Source organism: Ostrinia furnacalis, unplaced genomic scaffold (genome assembly GCF_004193835.3).
Source record: "Ostrinia furnacalis isolate ACB-3 unplaced genomic scaffold, ASM419383v2 OfSCF2870, whole genome shotgun sequence".
Lineage (NCBI taxonomy): Eukaryota > Metazoa > Arthropoda > Insecta > Lepidoptera > Crambidae > Ostrinia > Ostrinia furnacalis.
In genome coordinates this window covers 201,186-221,841 of record NW_021133109.1, presented here as the reverse complement: position 1 = coordinate 221,841, position 20,656 = coordinate 201,186, and the positions used below count along the sequence as shown (strand labels likewise).

Genomic DNA, 20,656 nt, shown 5'->3' with positions numbered 1-20,656 from the left:
ATGACTTTCTGTAACTTTTTGGACTTTAAATAAAGTCCGTCATTAATTTATGCCATTTTATTGATGTTTACCTCAAAGATTTAATGTATTTCATTTTATTAATAGGAAATTGTCGTAGTTTTTTAATATCCGGTATCCGGCCGGATAGTGAGTTACTATCCGGTATCCGGCCGGATAGTAAATTTAGGCCGGATATCCGGCTTACCGGATAGTTACCGGATATCCGTTTCATCTCTAATCTAAACTATCTGATTGACGTTAATTAAAGATTAATTAAAATATTTTGAAATTTTTGATTTTATTGATAAGGCCTAGATTATGAATACATAACTTCCTATGGTAAATAGACGTTTGGTGTGTATTATTGTTTCTTTTATATCATTTGATTAGTAATTCTCTTAATTATAATATTTATTTAGTGCTAGGGCCCATAAATTAAAATTAAATAAGTTTATGATAGAGATCGAGTGATTGAAACAAAACAAATGCATTATAAATAATCCAATCATTTATTTCATGTTTACATAATGTAATACGTTATCTGTCCAATGTTAAATGAAAACTCTGCATTCAATTATGCATTATATTTACACAGTAAAGGTAATATTCACATGGTATCAGTTCATTGTTTACAACCTAACAAACTATCTAACGGCAATATTTTACAGTACATAGTTGATTTAAAATTACATCAAATATACTTTATCATCTATTGCCAAATATTTTATATCTTCATAGTTGTAACTTCAAACCAACTCTGCATAATTTAAGTTAAATATAGATCATAAATTAATTATGCAACTTAAATTAATTTAAAAGTCTTTCGTGGCGAAAATGGCATAACAATTTGCCTCACAATAACACTATACGAGATATACATTAGTAGGAGATTGAATAGAAATAACAGTTTCTATGCTTTGCATAAAAGTATTATTCATGATTTACAACAATCGGAAATGGAAAATAAATAAGAGATTATAAAATCAAGCGACAAGACGAGAAAGAGCATCGCGCATAAGTACAGTTGGACTTACATCGACTTAAATGCTAATCAATAAATTAATAATTAACGACTACACAATACTAAATATCACAGAGAAAGTACCCAATACTTAATCAACAAATCGTATCGTCAAACATTCAAATTATGCCTAACATCTCATGTAAGAGAGCATAATTTTAAATAAATAAGTACTGAAGCGGCAACAATGAGTTCAATAAATACAAATTAAGTCNGTTAAGTTGCAGAATCTATATTCCGCGTTAAAGCAAGTTAACTTATGGGCTGCTCGGCTGCTTCTTGCGTTTATTTCTTTTGCGCTTGTTTCTTTTTTCTCTAAGGTTGTTCTCGTACTGCACACATTTGTGCAGCGCTACTTTTCTGTTCTTGCCTGTTTTCCTGAATTTGGAGCAGTTGAACTCTAGATGCCAGTTATCTAATAAGTTTCCATACGCTCTGAGGAGGATGTCGTCATTTTTTAGGTATCTGGCTGCGTCTACTTTAGGTTTTATTGTGTCTAGCTTCATTTTGGCCAGGTTGATTTTGGGGGCAGGCATTTTTACGCTGATCATGGCGTCCTTGATATCTTCTATCGCGCTGTAGAGGTCGTCGGTCGTCTTGGTGAAGATGACCTGCCTCTTGACGTTGTAGCTGGTGATTTGTGTGTCGGGGGATACGACTTCCACGACTTTGAAGCGCTTGAACAGCTCGTGGTACTCCAAAAGAGATTTGTAGAGCTTTCGGATCAGAAAGACGAACTGTAACAAAAGAAAAAGGAGATAAGTTATTGCTGATCGTGTAATGAGAGGAAATACAATGTTATTTTTCAAATTGCTTATGCGTTATAGGTGAATAATTTTAACTACGCTTTAATGCTATACCTAGGTGTAACTTGTAACTTTAGTGCAACAAAAGACAATGTTAAGTCATTTCCACACATAACAGCTTTGTGAATGGCGACAATAACATAAATTTGCTAAAGCAGGCTCATGAAGGAATTAAGTTTCGGTGGCTTGCGACAGAGCGCGTATGAATTAAGTGCGGCGTATATTGTGAATACTTTAGTGTGCGTATTTGTGTCGAGGCTGCGTATTCTGTAAACATTATTAGGTAGTATCTATAGTTGGAATCGCTCTTAGCCGGATCAATGCGAGCTTCTGTCGCAGGCTTTCGTGTCACTAAGACGAATTGTCAGGACTTAAGGGCATTTGAATTTAGACATTATTGTGTAGGCTAAACATTTATCGCTCCGTTGAGTTCTCGTAACTGCATTCGTTGACGAATTCTCCAATAATGTCAAGTCAAATGCTGGTTCATGTAAAGCCTTAATAACGTAAGTATAAAGGTCATATTGTCTTAAAACGTAAATAATACTTGGTCGTGTTTGTTTGCAAAGGTTACATTGTTAATACATAACGTAATCAAACGTACCTATTAATATTACATTCGCGTTGTAATGACAATAAACATAGTTTTGTAATTGAAACTCATTTGTCTGGAAGATATTACGGAAACAATTATTTTAATTGTAAATTATTGACTATCAAAATTATCAGCATTAGAGCTTTGATCATGAGTTTCTATTTACATATATTATGCCGCAGGTTTAAGCGCCACTATTATGCAAAAGATTGTCTCATAACTTGCTAATTAATAAATAGCAATTTTCAGTTAATGCTTACGTATTTTCGCACCTCGCCGCGAGTCTAGTTATTTACATGAGCAGTAATAAATCTGTGTTGTTTATTTGTGATTTAAAACGACTTTATGTAAGTTTATTTATAGTTTGCGACATGTGTTACTATTTCCTGAGTTTCGAGTAGATTTCCATTGAGTTCCTGATTTATTTCAGGATAAACAGTAAATTAAGAATTATAATAAATGACAAATAGACGTAAAGAAAGACGTCCTAGGACAATACAAATAGTCGATCAACAATGACAGAGCTGACGGGCCGGTATGCAGGCGGCCGGTTTGCCTCGATCCGAGTAACCGATCGCGCATTATTCTTCTAAAAATGCGCGAGCGCTTATGCAAGCGAAGTGAGGAAAATTTACAATTTGTTCACGTGTTACTTGACTACTGTGGTACAGAGTTCAATCTAAGAACAGTAGCATCTTATGTCGTAGTAATAGATGTTATTTGGCATCAAAATCTCTAATGTGCTCTTGACTAAACGTATTTTTGATGAATTATATCCATAAAAGGGGTTAAAGTACAACAAAAGCTTTATGTTTGTTTTGGACTTAGGATCACTACACCGAAATGAAATAACGTCATGAGTTCGCGGTTTGAATGTGCTTTATTTTGACGGCTGTTGCGGTCGCAGGTTCGTATCCCGCTGGGGGCAAATTTTTGTGTGATGAGGAATTAATGCTGTGTTAATACTTATTATTGGATCTATTGTGCTTAGTTTAATGTGATTTAGAGAAAAAATAGTGTTCTAAATTGTCAGATCCTTCTGTTTTGTAGAGTCATAACAAGTAGGTATTACATTTATCTCCGTTAGCATACAATGCATTCACTGTCAATATTGTTTACAAACTGACAGTGAAAAATAAAATATTTGAAAGTCAATTTATTACTGACCGACCTGATTTCTGAAAACAAGCCGTTTGTCTAAGACTTGACTGATATCTAAAACATGAAAATGATCTGGAAAATGTTGTTCTTCCGATTGTTTTTCTAAACACGAATGGTTTTGCGCAAATACAATAACTACTTAGAATTGATCTTTGAATCACTTCTGCAAATAAGTTGGCGCTTCGAAGTGATATTGATTAATAAACTATGGTGTTAAGTGCGTCTTTAGTATTGTTGTTGCTAATGATAGTGTTTATAGGTAGTTTCCTAATAATAAAGATATAAATTTATGTGACTTTAAGCGACACTCTTAATTTTTATTTTATTTTAGAGTTGTTTGTATATTGGTATAATTGGTTTCATTCATACACAATATGTTTTAAGTCGTCCGATTTTCTTTTGTTTTCTTTTCGCATTTCAATTGACATGTCCGATTGTTTTTGTCTTTTGCACGAATTTAAATTATTAAAGAAAGTTAAATTAAAAACTGCTTGATTGGTAACCTCAACCTCTGACTAAACATTTCAACTGCTAACCGTTCAGCCGAATGAACTCATCTCATTAAGTGGCCCACTCACCGTTCCGGGAACGCGGAGCCAGCGATCAAGTACTAGGTATTTGTTTACGGAGTCGCATGACACGATCGGCGTCCCGTGGACTTCCTCTATAGACTTCATTAATTAACGAAATGATTAATAACAATGCCGCAGACGGAATTAAATGTTTAGGTTTGAATGACATCCGCTATTATGATAACTAGAGCTAAGTTTAAAATTTTTCGTTGTTCATTCAACAATATTATCAACTGTAAAATATTTAAATAATGAAGCTTTTAGAAGAAAAATTTCAAAATTATCAGAATGATTTACATTAGTCCAAAAATGCATTCTAAATCTAAGTCCATAAACCGATAATCTAATAATGATCTCAAACATTTCACGGCTCATAAACCGATTAACGCGTCGCTTTTCCGCGGCATTGTGCGCGCGCGCAACCAATAAAGCGGCGGGCAAATATGGCGGACTAAGCTGAAAACGCAGCCACAATGCGCCTCGCAGGCTTAACCCGCGAAACGTGTCGCGGACAAACGGCCCAAGATCGTAAGTTCACATTCGTCTCACTCGGACAAATAATGTGTTTTTAACATTTCGTGCTGTTTTGTTAAATCGTAAATACTGTACAAACACTAGCGCGAGCGCTCGCCGTGAAAGCACTGCGTGGTGGAATGTCCCCGCCCTTTATTTGTGCTGAAATATTATTAAACGTGGCCGGCTAAGGGTTTTAGAATTCTCTCTAAGCTCTTAGAAAATTGCTTTTAAGTTTACATTATGAAACAAAGCTTAAAAGAAAAACTAATTCAGCGCCACAGTTCACACTTCAAACCTTTTGTCGAACCCTATTTTCATCTCATTAGAGCATTGTTTAGTTTTTAAATCGTTCTCGTCAAATAAAGCTTAAGATCACTTGAATTCTCTAACGCTTTCCTTTGCCCAATGTCAAATATTTGAATTTCTTAAGTGGCCGTGCATTGACGAACTGTGGAGCCGTACTGAGTGTTCAATATTCATAGTTTGGAATACTGGTCGACTCTACACTGTTGTGTTAGAAAATAATTTTGTCAATGGTTCGCCGCGCGTCTGGACACCGGACACTGGCACACACTTATTGTCTCGCATTAAGTTTTGTGTACTAATTAGTGGGTGTCCGATATGAATACATAATAGAAAGTCATAACCGCGGTCCAGATGTGTGTTCGGTAAATACCGAGCCTCGGTCCGTTAAGTGCTTTAAATATTTTTATGAGCCGAGGTGAGAAACAATCAAATAATCAAGTCTGACTGTTATTACTGGTTGCCGATAATGCGTTTGTCTGTCATTTGCTAATTGGTGTCTGTGCGATCGCGTGCGCGGGCGCCGAAATCGGACGATGTCAATCTATGCAAATACTTGAGCGTTTAATTGGTTGGCTGGCCAGCGGCCGGTTAACGCCGTTATTAATGGACTGTCTGCTGGGGCTTTATGGTATTTTGTGCTTTGTTTTACAATCGACGATAGGGAATTAACGACAGTATTGACATTTAAATTAAATTTACAATTTCAGTAAATTAAACAGTAAAGCCGACAATTTAAGCGACACGTTTTTGTAAAGACTTGACATTTATCAAAAAGGCAATAAAATCGCTACAAGTACCGCAATGGAGTGACTCAAACTGTGCATTGAGGGATCGAAGCTGAGTTAATCTGTGCCAATTTTTAAAGGCAACGGCTTTAAAATTGAAGGGCCTGTGCCTAGTTATTGCCCTTAAGTACAATGTGAAGTAAATAAACGCGGTACAAAGGCGGCTCGGGTGTAATTTGGCCCGACGAAGCTCATTTAAGCCGCGGCCTGCTAATGCACGCATCCTTTGTCTCGGATAAAGTTGAGAATAAAAATTAAAAATGCGCGAATATTGAACGGGAAGAGTTGATGAGCCCCGCCCCCGAGTGATGGAGCACGGCAATTATGCCGTCAGATTTGTACACCGAACGCTTACGCCTCATTGTAATCGCATTGCATCACTATAATCAGTGACAAGAATTTTTTTATCAAATGATGTCATATTACCAGCACTGTATCTACAAACTTGCTGGTGGTTATTAGCACTAAAGTTACAAGAATTGCCTGCTTCTATTTTTGTTTGAGATATTTAAAAAATAAATACTTACAATGCGTTTCGATTTCGCCGCCTCATTTTTGTGTGAGATTCTGTAGTTGTGGAAGTGGATATCCACGAAGTTAGTCTTGGGCAGCCACGTCGGCATCCCGGAGCCATAATCTCCAGATTCCTTCAGCTCCTTCCGCCTCTCGTCAAAGTTGTCTTTCGTGTACGCCACTTTATTCTCTATCTTTATTCGCGCTCTCTCGTACGGGTCCGTCTGTCTTCTTAAACTCCCGAGGGTATCTTTGGTTGTGTGGGTCCCGTTCTTCTGGCCTTGATGCCGCCTCTTGTGGTCCTTCAGCAGAGCCTCTGTCCGCGACACGCTGGAGTCTTTGGTTGGTTTCATGTTGTCGTGCAGGCCTCTTTGTCTCTTGTGCTCTATGGAAGCTGCCTCTGCTGGCCTCAGGCACATCGCTACGATTATCACTACCGTTACAGCTACCAATAGCTTTTTGGGAAAATCTGGAACAAGAAAACGTATTGTTAGCACTCTGAATGAAAGTGAACTGATTGTTTTATCATTAATGCGATACGGTTAATTCCTTATCGATTTGTATTTAGTATCAATAAAATTAAATAATTACTCATATCGTATATCAAGTGTCTGTGTCATTACGTATCTATTTCCGATTTGTAGGCTATCGTGATATAAGGTGTAAGCGGAATGGTACTCTAAATATATGTATAGGAGTAATGAAAGTCGAATTACCCTAATATTGCATGATAATACAGCAGTGTTTCATAATGATTAGAGTTACTTATTTAAAAATTTTGCACAGTTAAGTAATAATTTATCTTCTCTCTAAGTACATGCCGACAAACGAAAACTATTCATTAAGCCTAGTTAAGCTCGCGAGGATGGGAGCCCGTGATCTTATGAGTAGTATAAACTTGATTGCACAATAATTGCACGTTTGGATGGTATACTTGATCATATTTAATCTTTCATTGACTATTAGCGATAAGCGAGTCTTGCGTACCTTGCGTAGGGTCCACAAATCTCGGCAGTGCTATTAAATTAAAATAATGAAAATCTCGTTACGAAACCAGTGTTGGCTCAAAAACGTGCATTCATATTAAGCGGGCGGGAGTAGCGAGGAGTCACATAAAAAATAATAAGCTCCATGATTATCGTAAACGCGGCGCTTCGTACTCAACCGCATGAGTTCTTGCGCGATCTCCATCTCGGGGGCTTTCTCGGCGCCCATTAGCCTTCGCTGGGACGCACGTGATTTTTTTAATCAATTTCGGTCAGAGCACTCTCATGGGACAACGTTTGGTACCGCAATCGATACTAAACGCCACTGCATAAATAATGTTCGATTCATAAAGGGCGTTCTCGGTGGAGACTTCTCGATAAATTGATTCGAGCTCGCGTCGGAGTTGTTTTGTTGTAAAGTAATTTGATGTCAGCGCCGTCAGTCAGCGGCGCATGCGCGTCGAGCCGGCGTAAAAAGCCTAGCGACGACGTCATTATGCACATTTTCTAGTAGACTATTACAGGTAGCCCGAGTGATTTAATGACATGTGGACAGCGACTAGTTTCTATAGTTTGTTCTCCGAAAGGCAGTTTCATATGTGCGCTGCGTGACGCGCAGTGCACCGTTTGCGCAAAAATCGCATGTCTCCTCATTCGATTTAACGTTTCTCTGTTATTGAAGGTTTTGATGTTTTGCGCCGCCGCCATAAAACATATTTTATGTGCCAAACGGAGACGTGCAATTCTGCAGCGACGTTTTCAAACTTTAAAAGGAGGAGAAACAGCGCCAACTTTGAAACGCCTTTTGTCCGCCTCAAGTGCTAAAACGTAGAAAGTTACCCTTTTCATGCCGTATTTACAATTTTTATGTGTCAATAGTCGCCAATGGTAGGCTATAAAGTTTTAATAGAGCTCAATATTGAGCAAGTCACGGCCTCAAACGTGCGCCAATAAAGCCTCACTTTGGTATCAGTTTTGGAGGAACTCAAACACTTAACCCGTGGCAATATCTTAAGTTATTCGCTATTTCTCGGTACTTCTTGGCATTTGTGTGTTTGCCGGTGTTATAGGCGAATGGTATTTCGATGAACTGTTTGTAACGCGTGTTATCGTTTGAACTAATAGTGAAAATTTAACACGTTCGTATGTTACGTCAGACGAGGATAAACCGAGGTAAATGGTCAGTGAATCATTAGGTCAATCAGAGTCGTTGACAATATAACGTATGCTAAATAGATGCGATGCTGTGACGTCCAAACATATGAGCGAGGCTCGCCTACTGCGGATCAGCCGAGGTTTTTGTGGGAACTTTTTTAGGCTGTGCCAGCTATAAGCGTTTTGCAGATTAAAGTATCAACGGATCGAGATCAAACAATGCTAACGCGTGTAATTGTTACCGCGAAAAATGACGGGCATGAAGTGATTTACCGTCATGGGGTTTTCCCAAAGATTTATCGCATAGTGGAAAGCTTATAGGACTGTAACGACTGTTTTTAAAATCATTATATACTCATACAAAATATTTTCGCATTAGCCACTCAAAAATACTGAAATCAGGTAGAAGCAGTTTTTCCTAACTGTTTAAATTATATTCAATAAATACTAAGTATAGCTAATATCATTCTCAAATTTTCTCAATATTTGATTAAGTATGTAAATCTATACCACAGCAAAATTTTCGAGATTGAATTAAATTATGTCCAAAATAAGTAGCGCGCATCGGTTGCCTCAAAAAAGTTAAAGTTAGTGAGTATCGCATGACATCGGGCGGGTTCCAGCGAAATATGCTTTGATCGATTGCCGACACTCGAATGTTGTTCATTCCCACACGATTCGCTGTCTAGGCGGTACGAGATTTCTCGTTTGGTGCCTCCAAAAATGATCATCAATCGAGTTAGGACTCGGCTTGCAGAATTACAATGACTGATGCGGTTTCATGTGTAACTTACCACGGAGAAAGGGAAGCACTTAAGTCCCGATGCTATCAAGATTTCTCTGTTTATGGGTCTCGCGTTATGCATTGCAATGAGACGTATTTTATATTTTCATGAGGCCTTACGGTCATGTGCAAACGTCACGTTTTACGATTTTAATTTAATTTAATTAGAATTTAATACCAAGCCTCTCAAGTTTGCCCACCGGCGAGTGAAATAAGCAATGATTAAGTTTCGCATGGAATATTCAAAATGATTGCAAAATTTTCTAATCATGAAAAGTATTTAAAAATATTATGTAAAAAACACGAATACCCACCGTTGGTCAACTGTTTAATGTCAACGCGTATTCCTGAACGAAAGCGGTCTCTCATTTGTCTACGAAGCAACAAAAAACATAAACAAACATCACACACCAGTTAAAAAGACATCCATGAACAACGCATTGATGTTCCTTCGGGCAAGTCCATGTTCCGAACGCGGTTTTTTTGTTCACTGAAAACTGGCCACTCGCACTTTTGGAGGATTAAAAAAATTTTTTGTAATTGGAATCACTGTTAGTGTTTACGTTCGTTCGTGTGTCACCGGTGCGCGTGCGAGGCCGGCGCGCGGGCTGGCTCCGATCGTTGAATGGGCGCCGAAATGCTGCACGGTACATGAAATAGCCGGTCAAACACTATGCGAAAACCCTTACCCGCGCCACGCAGCGAACTCCGGCCCTCTCGGAGACTCCCCAAGCGTTTGTTTTTTGGTACTGATGCGTTGATGTTTAATATACTGCACTAGTACGTTTTTAATTTTGACTAAAAAAGTTGTTGCTAAAACTAGGAAAATGCTTTCCTACTTATAGGAACATTTTTATGCGATTTTCACTTTACAAATTAAAGAATAATTTTTAATGTATTATATAATTTAATGTATGATCATGTTGTTTGTAATATAATTATGTATTAAAAAGAATACTGAGTCATTTGTAAAACAATAAAAACTTTTTATTATGTTACATGTTAATTACATAGTTACTAAGATTTTCGTTATTTAAATAAACTTATGTACAGACAACCTTAATTATTGTATGTATGTAAAATATAGATGTACGTGTATGATGAGATGTATTACGTTTCGATTGAGTAATATATTTCCTGACTAATAATAAAANTATTATAATACTTTGCAGGAATGTCGCAATGGAGATGAATGAGGACAAAATTAAACTGATGTAAAATTATATTAATAAATATGATTGAATAGGAATGTACGTTTTGCGTATGTTAAAAGTGACACCTTATTTAGGTGTAGACTGGTAGCCTACCTGCTTATTACTATTACAGATCTATTTTTGCTTCGGAAATTTACATCAGCTGTTCCATAACACTAAATTTCCACACTACATAATTCAATTCTGGCGCGCCTGTAAACTTGTAAGAAAACATCACTTAAATGCAAATTTATTTAAAGAATATTCGTCTCTACACTCGTCGCTGTTCTCGTGCAAGTGTACATTTATTCGGTTAGACCTGCGGTGATTCATCGATGAGTCTATCCTAAACTTTTATCGGCGTATCGAGTCGCAGACGCGTGTTCGATACGGCGCGCCGATTCGCGATCGAGTTTGTAACAAGTTGAGACTAAATCGCAACCTGATTACGATTACGATTGACGTATTTACAAATTATTATGTTAAACGTAGCCAAATATTACAGCTGATGTGTTAGAACTGATAATTTCGCAATATTGTGAAAAATAACATAATAGTTGATGCCATTATCAATGTTTATCATTTAAATAGTTACAATTCTCTGTGAAATTCTTTACTTTGTAACAAAAGGCAGGAATTTTATTTAAAATTGTAGAGTTAATTTAGTAAAAAGAAAACTTTTTTGCTCCCCATTTATAAGAGAAAGTCATTTAACAAACATAACTAATCATTAGGTACTAATCATTATTAACGACGTAGTATCAAAAAGCGAAACGCACGCGCGAATTAATTTGTGTAAACAAAAAAGTGTCACCGAAGTAGGTAAGTGGGTACTTTCAATTTCTCTCGCCGTCGGCACACGAACTTCAAATACATCGCGAAAAATGGAAGAACTCAACACGTGCGAATTGGAAGGAAAGCCTTAACGAGGCCTGGGAAGAATACTGGACATGTTGTCGCATGGTTTATGGTTCATTCATACTGGACTTGAATTTATTTCTACAAAATAACAAAGATTTAGGAAAATAACGACGTGAAACTAAGGCTTTATAAAAGTAAATCAATGCCTCTGTAATATTAGGTAGCATATCCAAAAAAGTAACCTTAATTGTACCAAAATTCGAGACATTGTGTCACGTAATAACGACATACCTAAACGTAACCGCTTATCTGATCGGTGTAGATGCACCTTAAGCTCGCAGGCCACACCAAAAAGCCGAGAATCACACACGTTACTTTGTCCACTGAAAGGAACGGGTTTCGTGCCAGATTTATCTCGTATGTCGTTTACTAAACATTTGGACTAGCAACTCGAGTATTTACATTGACACGTTTTTTGTCGGCTAACAAGCCGGCCCATTGTGTTCGGATGTTTATTGATACTGTCAATAGAGGATTATTACGTCTATGATTAATACTTCCCGAATATCGGAGCTTTGTTTTGTCTATGGTAAATGCCTCGGAAATGAGAACGTAGGAGGTCCGTACGATTAATACACTTACTTACATTTTTTACTCGATAATGTCAATGCGAATCCGTTTATCTTGTGATTATGGTTTTTTATCTTATATTTGGCACAATTTTGAAAATGATGAATCAATACGATATCATATTAGCAATGTTTTCAAACATAAGTGTGTTTTATTGTTCTTTGTGTCAGTCACGCGATAAGTATACTTGCTTTCAGGGTTCCCTAATACAGACTGAAAATTTATAGTAAACTGAAAACTGTAATTTGTACAAGACTAGTATCATTAGGGCAGTTTAAATATCGCTATTTGCTTTTCTTACCCTTTTTAGCTACAAAGGAAGAGCATTTCAAAATTTAAATTTAGCTAATATTTTCTTTACAACCATTACCAATTTGGCAAATTAGTGTAATAATGTGTCATGCGGTCACAAGTAATTAGGTTACTAAATTAAATAACTTTGTAAGGCACATACGGACGCTAGTAGTCGCGATCAACTCGCTCTTTGCGCATCGTTTCTGCAAACAATATAATTAACGGCTATGCAGAACTCGGAACGAGCAATTAAGATACTTTTTTCATCCGAGGAGATTCCCATTGTGAATAGAATGTGATATAATAGCTTAGCTTTCATCGATGTTTTTGTGCGAAATTTTTCTAATGGTTTCCATAATAGGAGGCTTTTCCGCGGGTTGTCTCACCGGTGAGTCACGGATTTTCCCGAATTTTCCCGAGTGGGCGAAATGAAAACCTACAAAAGCGGTGTCAGATCACTCACTCGGCCATTATTACTCACGCTCGTAGAAAGTAAAGTAGATCCGGCGATTCGTCATTCAGAAGCGATGTGATTTGGAAGATCTTTGGTGTTAAATCCTGGTTATGGCGGTCAGTGATTTGTGTTTGTTTTTTAATGTTACCTAATGACCTGCTAATGTAATAGAAGTTCCACATACCACACCAATTTTTCCAAATGGAAAATCACGTAAGTGTATAAATGAAGTTGCTCTACAAATCGCATAATTTTCTTGTGTTCTGGAGAAAAGTGCTACTCATTTAATTTAAAATCGCCTTATTTTTCACATTACATTTTAATTTTTTTTAGATATCACAGCAAACTTTTACTGTGTAACATGTTAGCCCTTACAAGTCAGGTGTTGAAATTCCTCAACATAATTTCAGCGGCTAATTTAACTTTACCGTAAGCGAAGGCTTCCGCGACACTGCGGTGCGCTAGCGCCGAACGGCATTGTTCTGGAGCCGCAATGTAAATCAACGTGTACAGAGGCTTTTACTCATCACGGTAACCCCTTTAAAAGCTATAGAACCTCATTGTGCCATATGTAATGACCCACAGAACTTAGTGTTACGAGCTTATCTGTGGCGACTTAGATATTTATTTATTTATGAGCACGCGGCGATCCGCTGTCGTCACTCACCGGCGCGAATTTCAAATTAAGCACCTATTGTCTATTGTTTTTTTAAGTTCAAATACTTAATTCAACTTTTTTTAAAAGTGAAGCTTGACATTCTGAGTGTGATTTCCCGCCAAAAAAGAAAACTTTTCTTTTTCAGGTATAGTTTTCTTTTATTTTGTGAACTGGTATGGTTTAATATTTATTTGTCAGAATCCTCGCAATATTTTTATAAACTTAAATAAAATTAATTTTAATTGTGAAATTGATTGAATGAAAATTAATTTTAACTTTGAAACTGAAATGTTGGAAAATGTTTATTTACAGTAATTTCTTGTATGTAAATTAAAAGTTATGGTAATTGTAATCATTAGTGCATTTATTAAATGCTAATCAATGACACCTTATCGTAATTTCATTACTGAAAAATTTATACTTCAGGTGAAAATTATTATAATAAATATATTCGATATTTTTTAACGATGTATTAATGAATATAAATACTTACAGTGTAATCTGAGAGATTCAAATCCTTGTTTTGAGGAACATTGTTTACTGCAGGTGCACGTGTCAATCATTTTGTTTTTATTATCACAGAGTAAATATCTTTGGTATAAAAAAATGTCACACGATTTCACAGTTCAGTCACTGGCACATCACAATTTTCTTTTAAAAGGAATAAATTAAAAATTTGAAAACAGAACAGAAGTCGGCCGCGATAAAAAAAATATGCTACGCGGTGGCGACTTCAGGCGATCGGTTGTTACGATCTCAGGCCGGTTCGTTCGGTTCGCCGCTTATATGCCGTTGCCGGCGCTCCCGTATAAAGGGTGCAAAAAACTGATTGTTTGCATTAGAGGGCCCGCCATTACGTCACGGATGCGACGTCGCGCGCGCTAGTACGTAAACGCGCGCCTTCTTACGCAATCGCTTGTCCAAACAAATACATGTGTTCCAGTACCGGATCCTGAAGGTGTGTGAAAATCGCTCTGGACGCGCGTCGCGGTATCGCTGTTTAGTTTGATGTAAAGTGACCTTTTTAAATATCAGCAATAAGCTCACAATGTGAGCTGAGCTGCGGATATGGAACTAATTCATCAATATTGATTTCGACGGTCTTTTTTTCAGAAATATCTGAAATGCAGTGTGTTTTCAACTCAAATATATTAGTTAATTTATTAATGAGTTGACGATAAAATATTATTTTAAAAACTTACAGTTAGCATCACCAGAAGTTGTAGATTGCAAATTCCTCTTCTTCTTCGGATATTTAAATTTTGATTATCTCAACTGTTATCTGTAAGAAAAAAAAATATTTTCAGTTTGATTGTAAGTTCATGGCTCTTTATAATCCAATATCCTTAGTCCTAAAAGCATTTTTAGAGAAAAGTTTGTCAAACCGGTCATTATGGAAATCATTGGGGGAGGCCTATGTTCAGCTGTGGACATCCTATGTCTGAAATGATGATAATTATGTAGAAACGAAAAAGTTCATAGAAAATAGGCTTTTAAGTGGGGTCATGATCAAAAACAATTTAAGTAAAAAAAAGATGTCTTTGGTCTAGTTTCTAGTATCGTAGATACATACTACGTGCTACGCATTTTGTAGACGTAGTCGTAGCTACTGTATCTTCAAATACACAAATACTAGTAGTGATTAATTTGAAGAATAATGCAAGTTCGAAGATCCAAATAAGTTTAAAAAAGTTTCATGCGTGAAGTTATCTAAGTTACTCATTTAATATTTTCCAAAATATTTAAGTTAAGTGAAGCGATAAGGGTTTGACTGGTTAATGTATTCAGAGATTACTTAAATCCGCAGAACCATTCCATTCAATTATGGAAGCGTTAATTAATATGAGTCATTGGTAACACTTTTAATTACTTGACCGAGCTACAAAAGAGGCGCCAGCGAGAGGCGACTCGTTTTGAAGCTAGTTGGTCATTAATCAGAGAGGAAGAGGCTCTTCTTTCAAAGTAACTTTAGCATCACTCGTAATGTGATTCATTTAAAGCTTAATAAAAGGTTTTTAAAATAAGCTTTTGGTTTGTAAGATAGTTCAATTTTCATAATTTTCTTCTTCTATCTTGTGATTGTACCCACGGAGGTCACTGTGCTAGTATAAGCCATTATAAATATAGATTTCATAGCTGAATCAAACCAAAACCAAAAGGTTTGAAGAGCCTTTCCAAGTATGGACCTCAATATTATTCAACTACCTGAAAACCTATGTTAATTCAAGCCCTTAATGTTCTAAACAAATTAAGAAAAAAATACAAAATAATTTTTCAGCCTTTATGTTCAAGTTGTAAAATAAGCACTTAAAGTGGGTCAAATTCAGCCTGTATTTCGATAAGTGGGTCAAATTCAACCTGTTTTTTTTATTGGAGTATTATAAGTATTGGAGTATTCACACATGTTGGGACTGGCAAAGCTCGTAACAAACCAGGAAGAGCCAAATTGTTTGAAGAACTGAACCTTCAAGACTGAAAAAGTGAGCCAGATGTTTGAAAGGATTTTAAATTTATTGTATTATCACCGCTTCCTGGTTTCTGGCTTTACATTTCTCATCAATCTCTGGTTTGCGTCAATCAATGTTGGCAGTAGTTGGCTATAATGAAGGAATGGGAGGAGTTGGTGTCAGCATCCCGCCTCTTGCCACCTCCAGCGGTGCTCCCGGAATGCTCCCGCCCTATTGGTTGGGCTCCCTTCGCATATAACGGGCATACTTTAAACTAACTAGAGCGAATGCTCAGTACACATGTCGGCACGGCCCGCCGGCTATTGGCGATTGTATTTAGCTTGGCGGACCCACTCGGAGAGTTGTGTGCATTTTTATGGGCTTTTAAAAGTTGTTTAGAAATTCAATGCTTATTTTCATAGCTTAGGTAAATGACTGTTAAAATTAAAAAAAAAAAAAGGTAAATTAATACTAAAATAAATTTTATAAAAATATAAATAAAAGTGTACACTTACCTACCTGTTATATTGTCCCGTTATATTTTTCTATCGAATGATAGAAAAATATAACGGGACTGGTGGATGTAAAAAGCGAAAAACCTTGTTGCGTAGCGTCTCTTGTGGTAGGCTTGCCTTACCCTCAGCAATGGACTGCCATTGGTTGAAATGATGAAAAGTTTCACAACGACTAGATTTTATATCAAGATACGAGTTGTAATTTACCTGTGTAATGGTATTTATTTATCTAATCTTTAATTCCATAAAAATTGGTACATAAGGTGAACTTATTGCCATAAGGCATTCTTTACCAGTATACCTAACTTAGGCATAAGCAGATGGTATCACGATCACAATCAACAACGACAAAAAAAAATAGATGGAACCATAAATCTTAAAACTTTTTTACTATTTACCGATTTTAAAAAATCGTTCATTTACATTATTCAGCAGTATTATTTTCCACAGACTATTTTCAGCAGTATTATAGGTATGTAACTAGTCAGACAATTTAATAAATAAGGTAATTTGATTATTTTGAGACATGCTATCACTATTAAATCATCGATGTGAGTTCATCGATTTAAGTTTTCAGTGATGATGACATACAATAAAATTCATATCTAGTACTTACTGAATTTATAGTGAAAATTACTAATAAACTTTATCACAAAAACACAAATAATTAAGAATTTAAGGAAAAGCATAGCCCATCCTAATAATTATTTTCGCTACTACTTAGATATTGCTATAAATATGTAAAGTGAAACTTCCGTTTATTAACTCCGTTGGTAATTTGTATCATTAAGTCTATTCTTGATGACGCTTTTATTACAAACTGAAATAGAAAAAGCAAACTCATGAATAAAAAAAATAAAATCACTCTTTAGATGATAGAACTCTCACACACTTTTGACCGTTCAAAGTAGCGAAGAAACACTAGAAAAAAATCAAAAAATAAAATTGGGTAAAGAAACCAAAGGCTCTAGAAATCATAGATCGATAAACACTGGATATCCGAGTGACTATTCTTTTGTATCGATAATCGCGATCGGCTTGACGACCGCGGTATGTCAACGCTACGATATCGTGATGCGCTCGCATTGTGAACGCATAATTACTACGTAAATGCACTCTTGAACAAAAGACACAATTACGTATGGAAGTTCACATCACACCGTAGCCTTTACCTTGTAACCTATTGTTCGACTGGTGACATTGCGACTTGTAATCGATTGGTGACAGATTCTGTTGAGGAATGCGCGTTATGTCATTTCTAGAAACAGTTGCTAGGGGAAACTGGTAACAGGGCTTTCAGAAACGGTAAATACTCGCATAGTATCATATACGAATAGTTATATAGTTATAATAATTTTTTTTAATTTTTGTAAATTATTTTTGGTTTTCAGGTTTAACTACGTCCAACTTTGACCTCACATCATTTACAAATAAATCGTTAATCATTAGTTTATAATAATTACGAGTACATCTCTCAAATTCTAGCTAAAATGTTGCACTTGCATGTAACTACATTCGAAAACAACAATGTTACATGTTAATGTACAAAAATAATAAAAATCAATTAAACTTTTTTCAGGAAATCCGGTGTCTACGCTCGCGTCGGTGTGACTGTCACCCACAGTGAGGTCATTAACGCACAAAAAGCGTGCCTTTCTCAGGGAAATCTGAATTGGTTCGGTTCATATTAAGTGGTTTCAAAACGTGGGGTTATTTACACATCCTGATACTGAGATTACAGAGAATTCAGTTACGTTTGACCTGTGGAAACCCCGTACTCATTGTCTATGCAAATCCTAGATTCTACAAATGTCCAACGCAAATGGCAATCGGAAATGAGAATGCACGACTGCGTAGGATCCCATCTACGTAAGTATTTTTTGTGCAAGTATTACTTGTTATGACTAATCTTTTCAATATAGTACAATTGAAAATTTGACATTTAGATTATAGATTATCTATTTCTATAAAGCAGTAAATAAGGTTTCCTTACGTTTGAAAAGTTGTGATAAGATAAGAATTTGTAACAAATAATTAAGTACATATTTCTTCTGTTTAATTTCAGGATCAACGGTTTTCCTAACCTGAAAAAGGACAAAATACACTTCAAGAATCATTCATTTATACAAATGGTGTAAAAACTTGGAAATTGGAAAAGCCATCATAGAGAGATAACAAACGATGAGCCAGTTTTATATGGGTCTAAAGGTACAGCATTTATGAATACATTAGATTATAATCAGAAAAATCTGTTACGTTAGCAATTGTATTGTTAGTCAGATTTTTATTGTTCTAGCTCAGGGCACAGGCCTTCCCCTAGTACACAGATGGGCTCTAAAATGATGTGATTTCATGAAGTTAGAAGTACTAGGCACCAACATCCCAAGTATGGTTAAAGGCAATTGTAAAATCCGAAAACGGTACGTACGTTTGAGAGGTAATTTCCGTAAGATAGGAAAAGAGTATTTTAATTTAAGATGTTTTATTCTTAAAGTAGGTTACTTGTATCTTTGTAAATCGACGTTCTAAGTACTAGGGATGTACCGCTTCGCTAAATATTGTTTACTTGTAAATAACTAAGGTTATAAACCTTCACCAGCTAAATAGCGTGAAGTAATTTCGACTTATAAGGTGGTCTAATAAAGGTTAGACTTGAGTTGGTGTTTCGTCATATCCCAATAAACTTTATGAAGGTACTACGACCATAATAAAATCGAGACACCCTCCTACAACAAATCGATAGTGTGTTTGCATCAATTTAGTTCTTGCGGCTAAGTACCTACGGTATTAAATTTGATATTGTAGATTCGTTGTAGTCAATTATTGTAAAGTATGGAGACTTATGTTCAGCAGTGGACGACGCGCGACGTCCTGTAGCTGAAATGATGATGATGATGAAAATTAATACTAGTGACAGTTTGCTATCGCAAACGGCTTTGTAGCCACGCTTTTCTTAATGGAAATGTTGAAAATGATTTGAGTATGGAAGACAAGAGGAATTGAGGATATAAATCATTTGTAAGTTACGACTACGTAACTACATAAAACTATTGAGTCACTAAGATACTGTAAGCCTTTTTATTCATTGAAGGTCTTTCATTCACGAATTCCTTTCGGTTGATGGTATGCCGAAAGTTCTGCGTGACTAATATGACGTTAGAAGGATTCTGGGAACATCTCAGGTAGAATTTGAGGAAATGCCATTCAATTTTATAGTGTTAGATTATCTTTTAATTATAGGTAAAGTAGTTACAGGTAAGTGGTCTGTAACCATACAGGTTTCATGATGGGTAATAAAGTTAGAAAGTGTAATAGTACCTACCTACTTATTTTTTCATTGACTTTAGGCCTGTAGAGTGTAGGTACAGGACATGTATCCTGGATCGAATTTCATTTAAAATCATTTAAATTGCGGTCAAATACTTTCCTTGTTCTGCATAAAAAATAAATCTTTTTTTTTGACCGGAAAGGCTAGGTATTTTCAGCCATTGTGTTCACATGTAAACAATAATGCAATATTCCCATCCCTGATTAGCCTAAACTGGACACTCATCTTACGACGAAACATGGCAGTTAACAATAATTTACGTATGGACAAAGACTCATTTGAATATAAAAGTGCGATCGTGTGACCAATTATTATAATCTAGTTCCTACGGAATCGCTGCAACCTGCTACGAGAATCGCAGTAACACTTACACTACCGGAAAAACTGGAAAGTTCTACCATAAAATGGTTTTTTGTGCGATTTGAATACGGCGCGGTCCCACGCTGGTGGCCATCCTTGAGCCTTTTTACCACATCTAATTAATTGATGTAATTAGCATCGTGGTTATCACTGGAAATTGTCTTGGATGAATATGTTTAATATCAGTAATATAACCGCAACCGATCAATAGAAATTTATTTTTATTTGGTCGCAGTTCAAGCGATTACGGCAGATTTTTTTACACCATTAATAAACTTGAGTATGGATAATAATAGTACGCAATCATTATTGAAACGAAGCAACTAATTAACTATGAGTAAGTATTAAGATGCAATTAAAAAAATGATTCCTTCATCAAATAGCACTCCAAAAAAGGCTTATTGGTGTAAGTAAATGAGAAACACAATTACCTCCAATTACTACTTACGACTTCATTATGGAAAGCCTTTATCCAGCAGTGGACGTCATTTGGCTGAAACGAACGAACGAACTACTTACCTAGTATATCCGGCATTAATAAAACATTCGGCCTACCCAGCCCACCTGGCCAGCGTGGAAAGTGTAGGCCAATCCACCATTTCTCCTGCAAAACCCTCTCTAATTAACAGGAGGCAGCAGGATTTACAGGAGCTTTAACTTTGACTTCCTTGACTTAAGGTCCTCTGTCCCCTAGATGGGGCAGAGGGCGTCCACAA

At 36.3% G+C, this 20,656-nt stretch overlaps 1 protein-coding gene and 1 long non-coding RNA gene across 4 annotated transcripts; one reads left to right on the top strand and one right to left on the bottom strand.

The window, feature by feature from the left end:
* Positions 1-540: 540 nt before the first annotated feature.
* LOC114356718 (uncharacterized) lies at positions 541-14,030 on the bottom strand. Of its 3 annotated transcripts, none has more exons than XM_028310050.1 (3): positions 13,784-14,030; positions 6,290-6,744; positions 541-1,758 (listed from the first exon to the last, which is right to left on the bottom strand). In XM_028310050.1, exons 1-3 carry the CDS (start codon positions 13,851-13,853, stop codon positions 1,279-1,281), a joined length of 1,005 nt encoding a protein of 334 aa, XP_028165851.1. In that variant the 5' UTR covers positions 13,854-14,030; the 3' UTR covers positions 541-1,278. The 3 variants fall into 3 exon arrangements, with proteins under 3 accessions (XP_028165851.1, XP_028165852.1, XP_028165853.1); XM_028310051.1 differs by lacking the exon at positions 13,784-14,030 and adding an exon at positions 9,515-9,829; XM_028310052.1 differs by lacking the exon at positions 13,784-14,030 and adding an exon at positions 9,612-9,829.
* LOC114356719 (uncharacterized) lies at positions 12,364-18,669 on the top strand. The gene is made up of 4 exons (XR_003656240.1): positions 12,364-12,845; positions 17,832-18,121; positions 18,318-18,460; positions 18,549-18,669. It is a non-coding gene; the product is annotated as an uncharacterized LOC114356719 (long non-coding RNA).
* The last annotated feature ends 1,987 nt before the right edge of the window (positions 18,670-20,656 follow it).

Coding starts and splice junctions, on each gene's coding strand:
- LOC114356718 (XM_028310050.1), bottom strand. CDS start 13,853: ATGATTGACACGTGCACCTGCAGTAAACAATGTTCCTCAAAACAAGGA. Junction 6,745..13,783: donor TGAATCTCTCAGATTACACT/GTAAGTATTTAT, acceptor TTCTTGTTCCAG/ATTTTCCCAAAAAGCTATTG. Junction 1,759..6,289: donor CGGCGAAATCGAAACGCATT/GTAAGTATTTAT, acceptor CTTTTGTTACAG/TTCGTCTTTCTGATCCGAAA.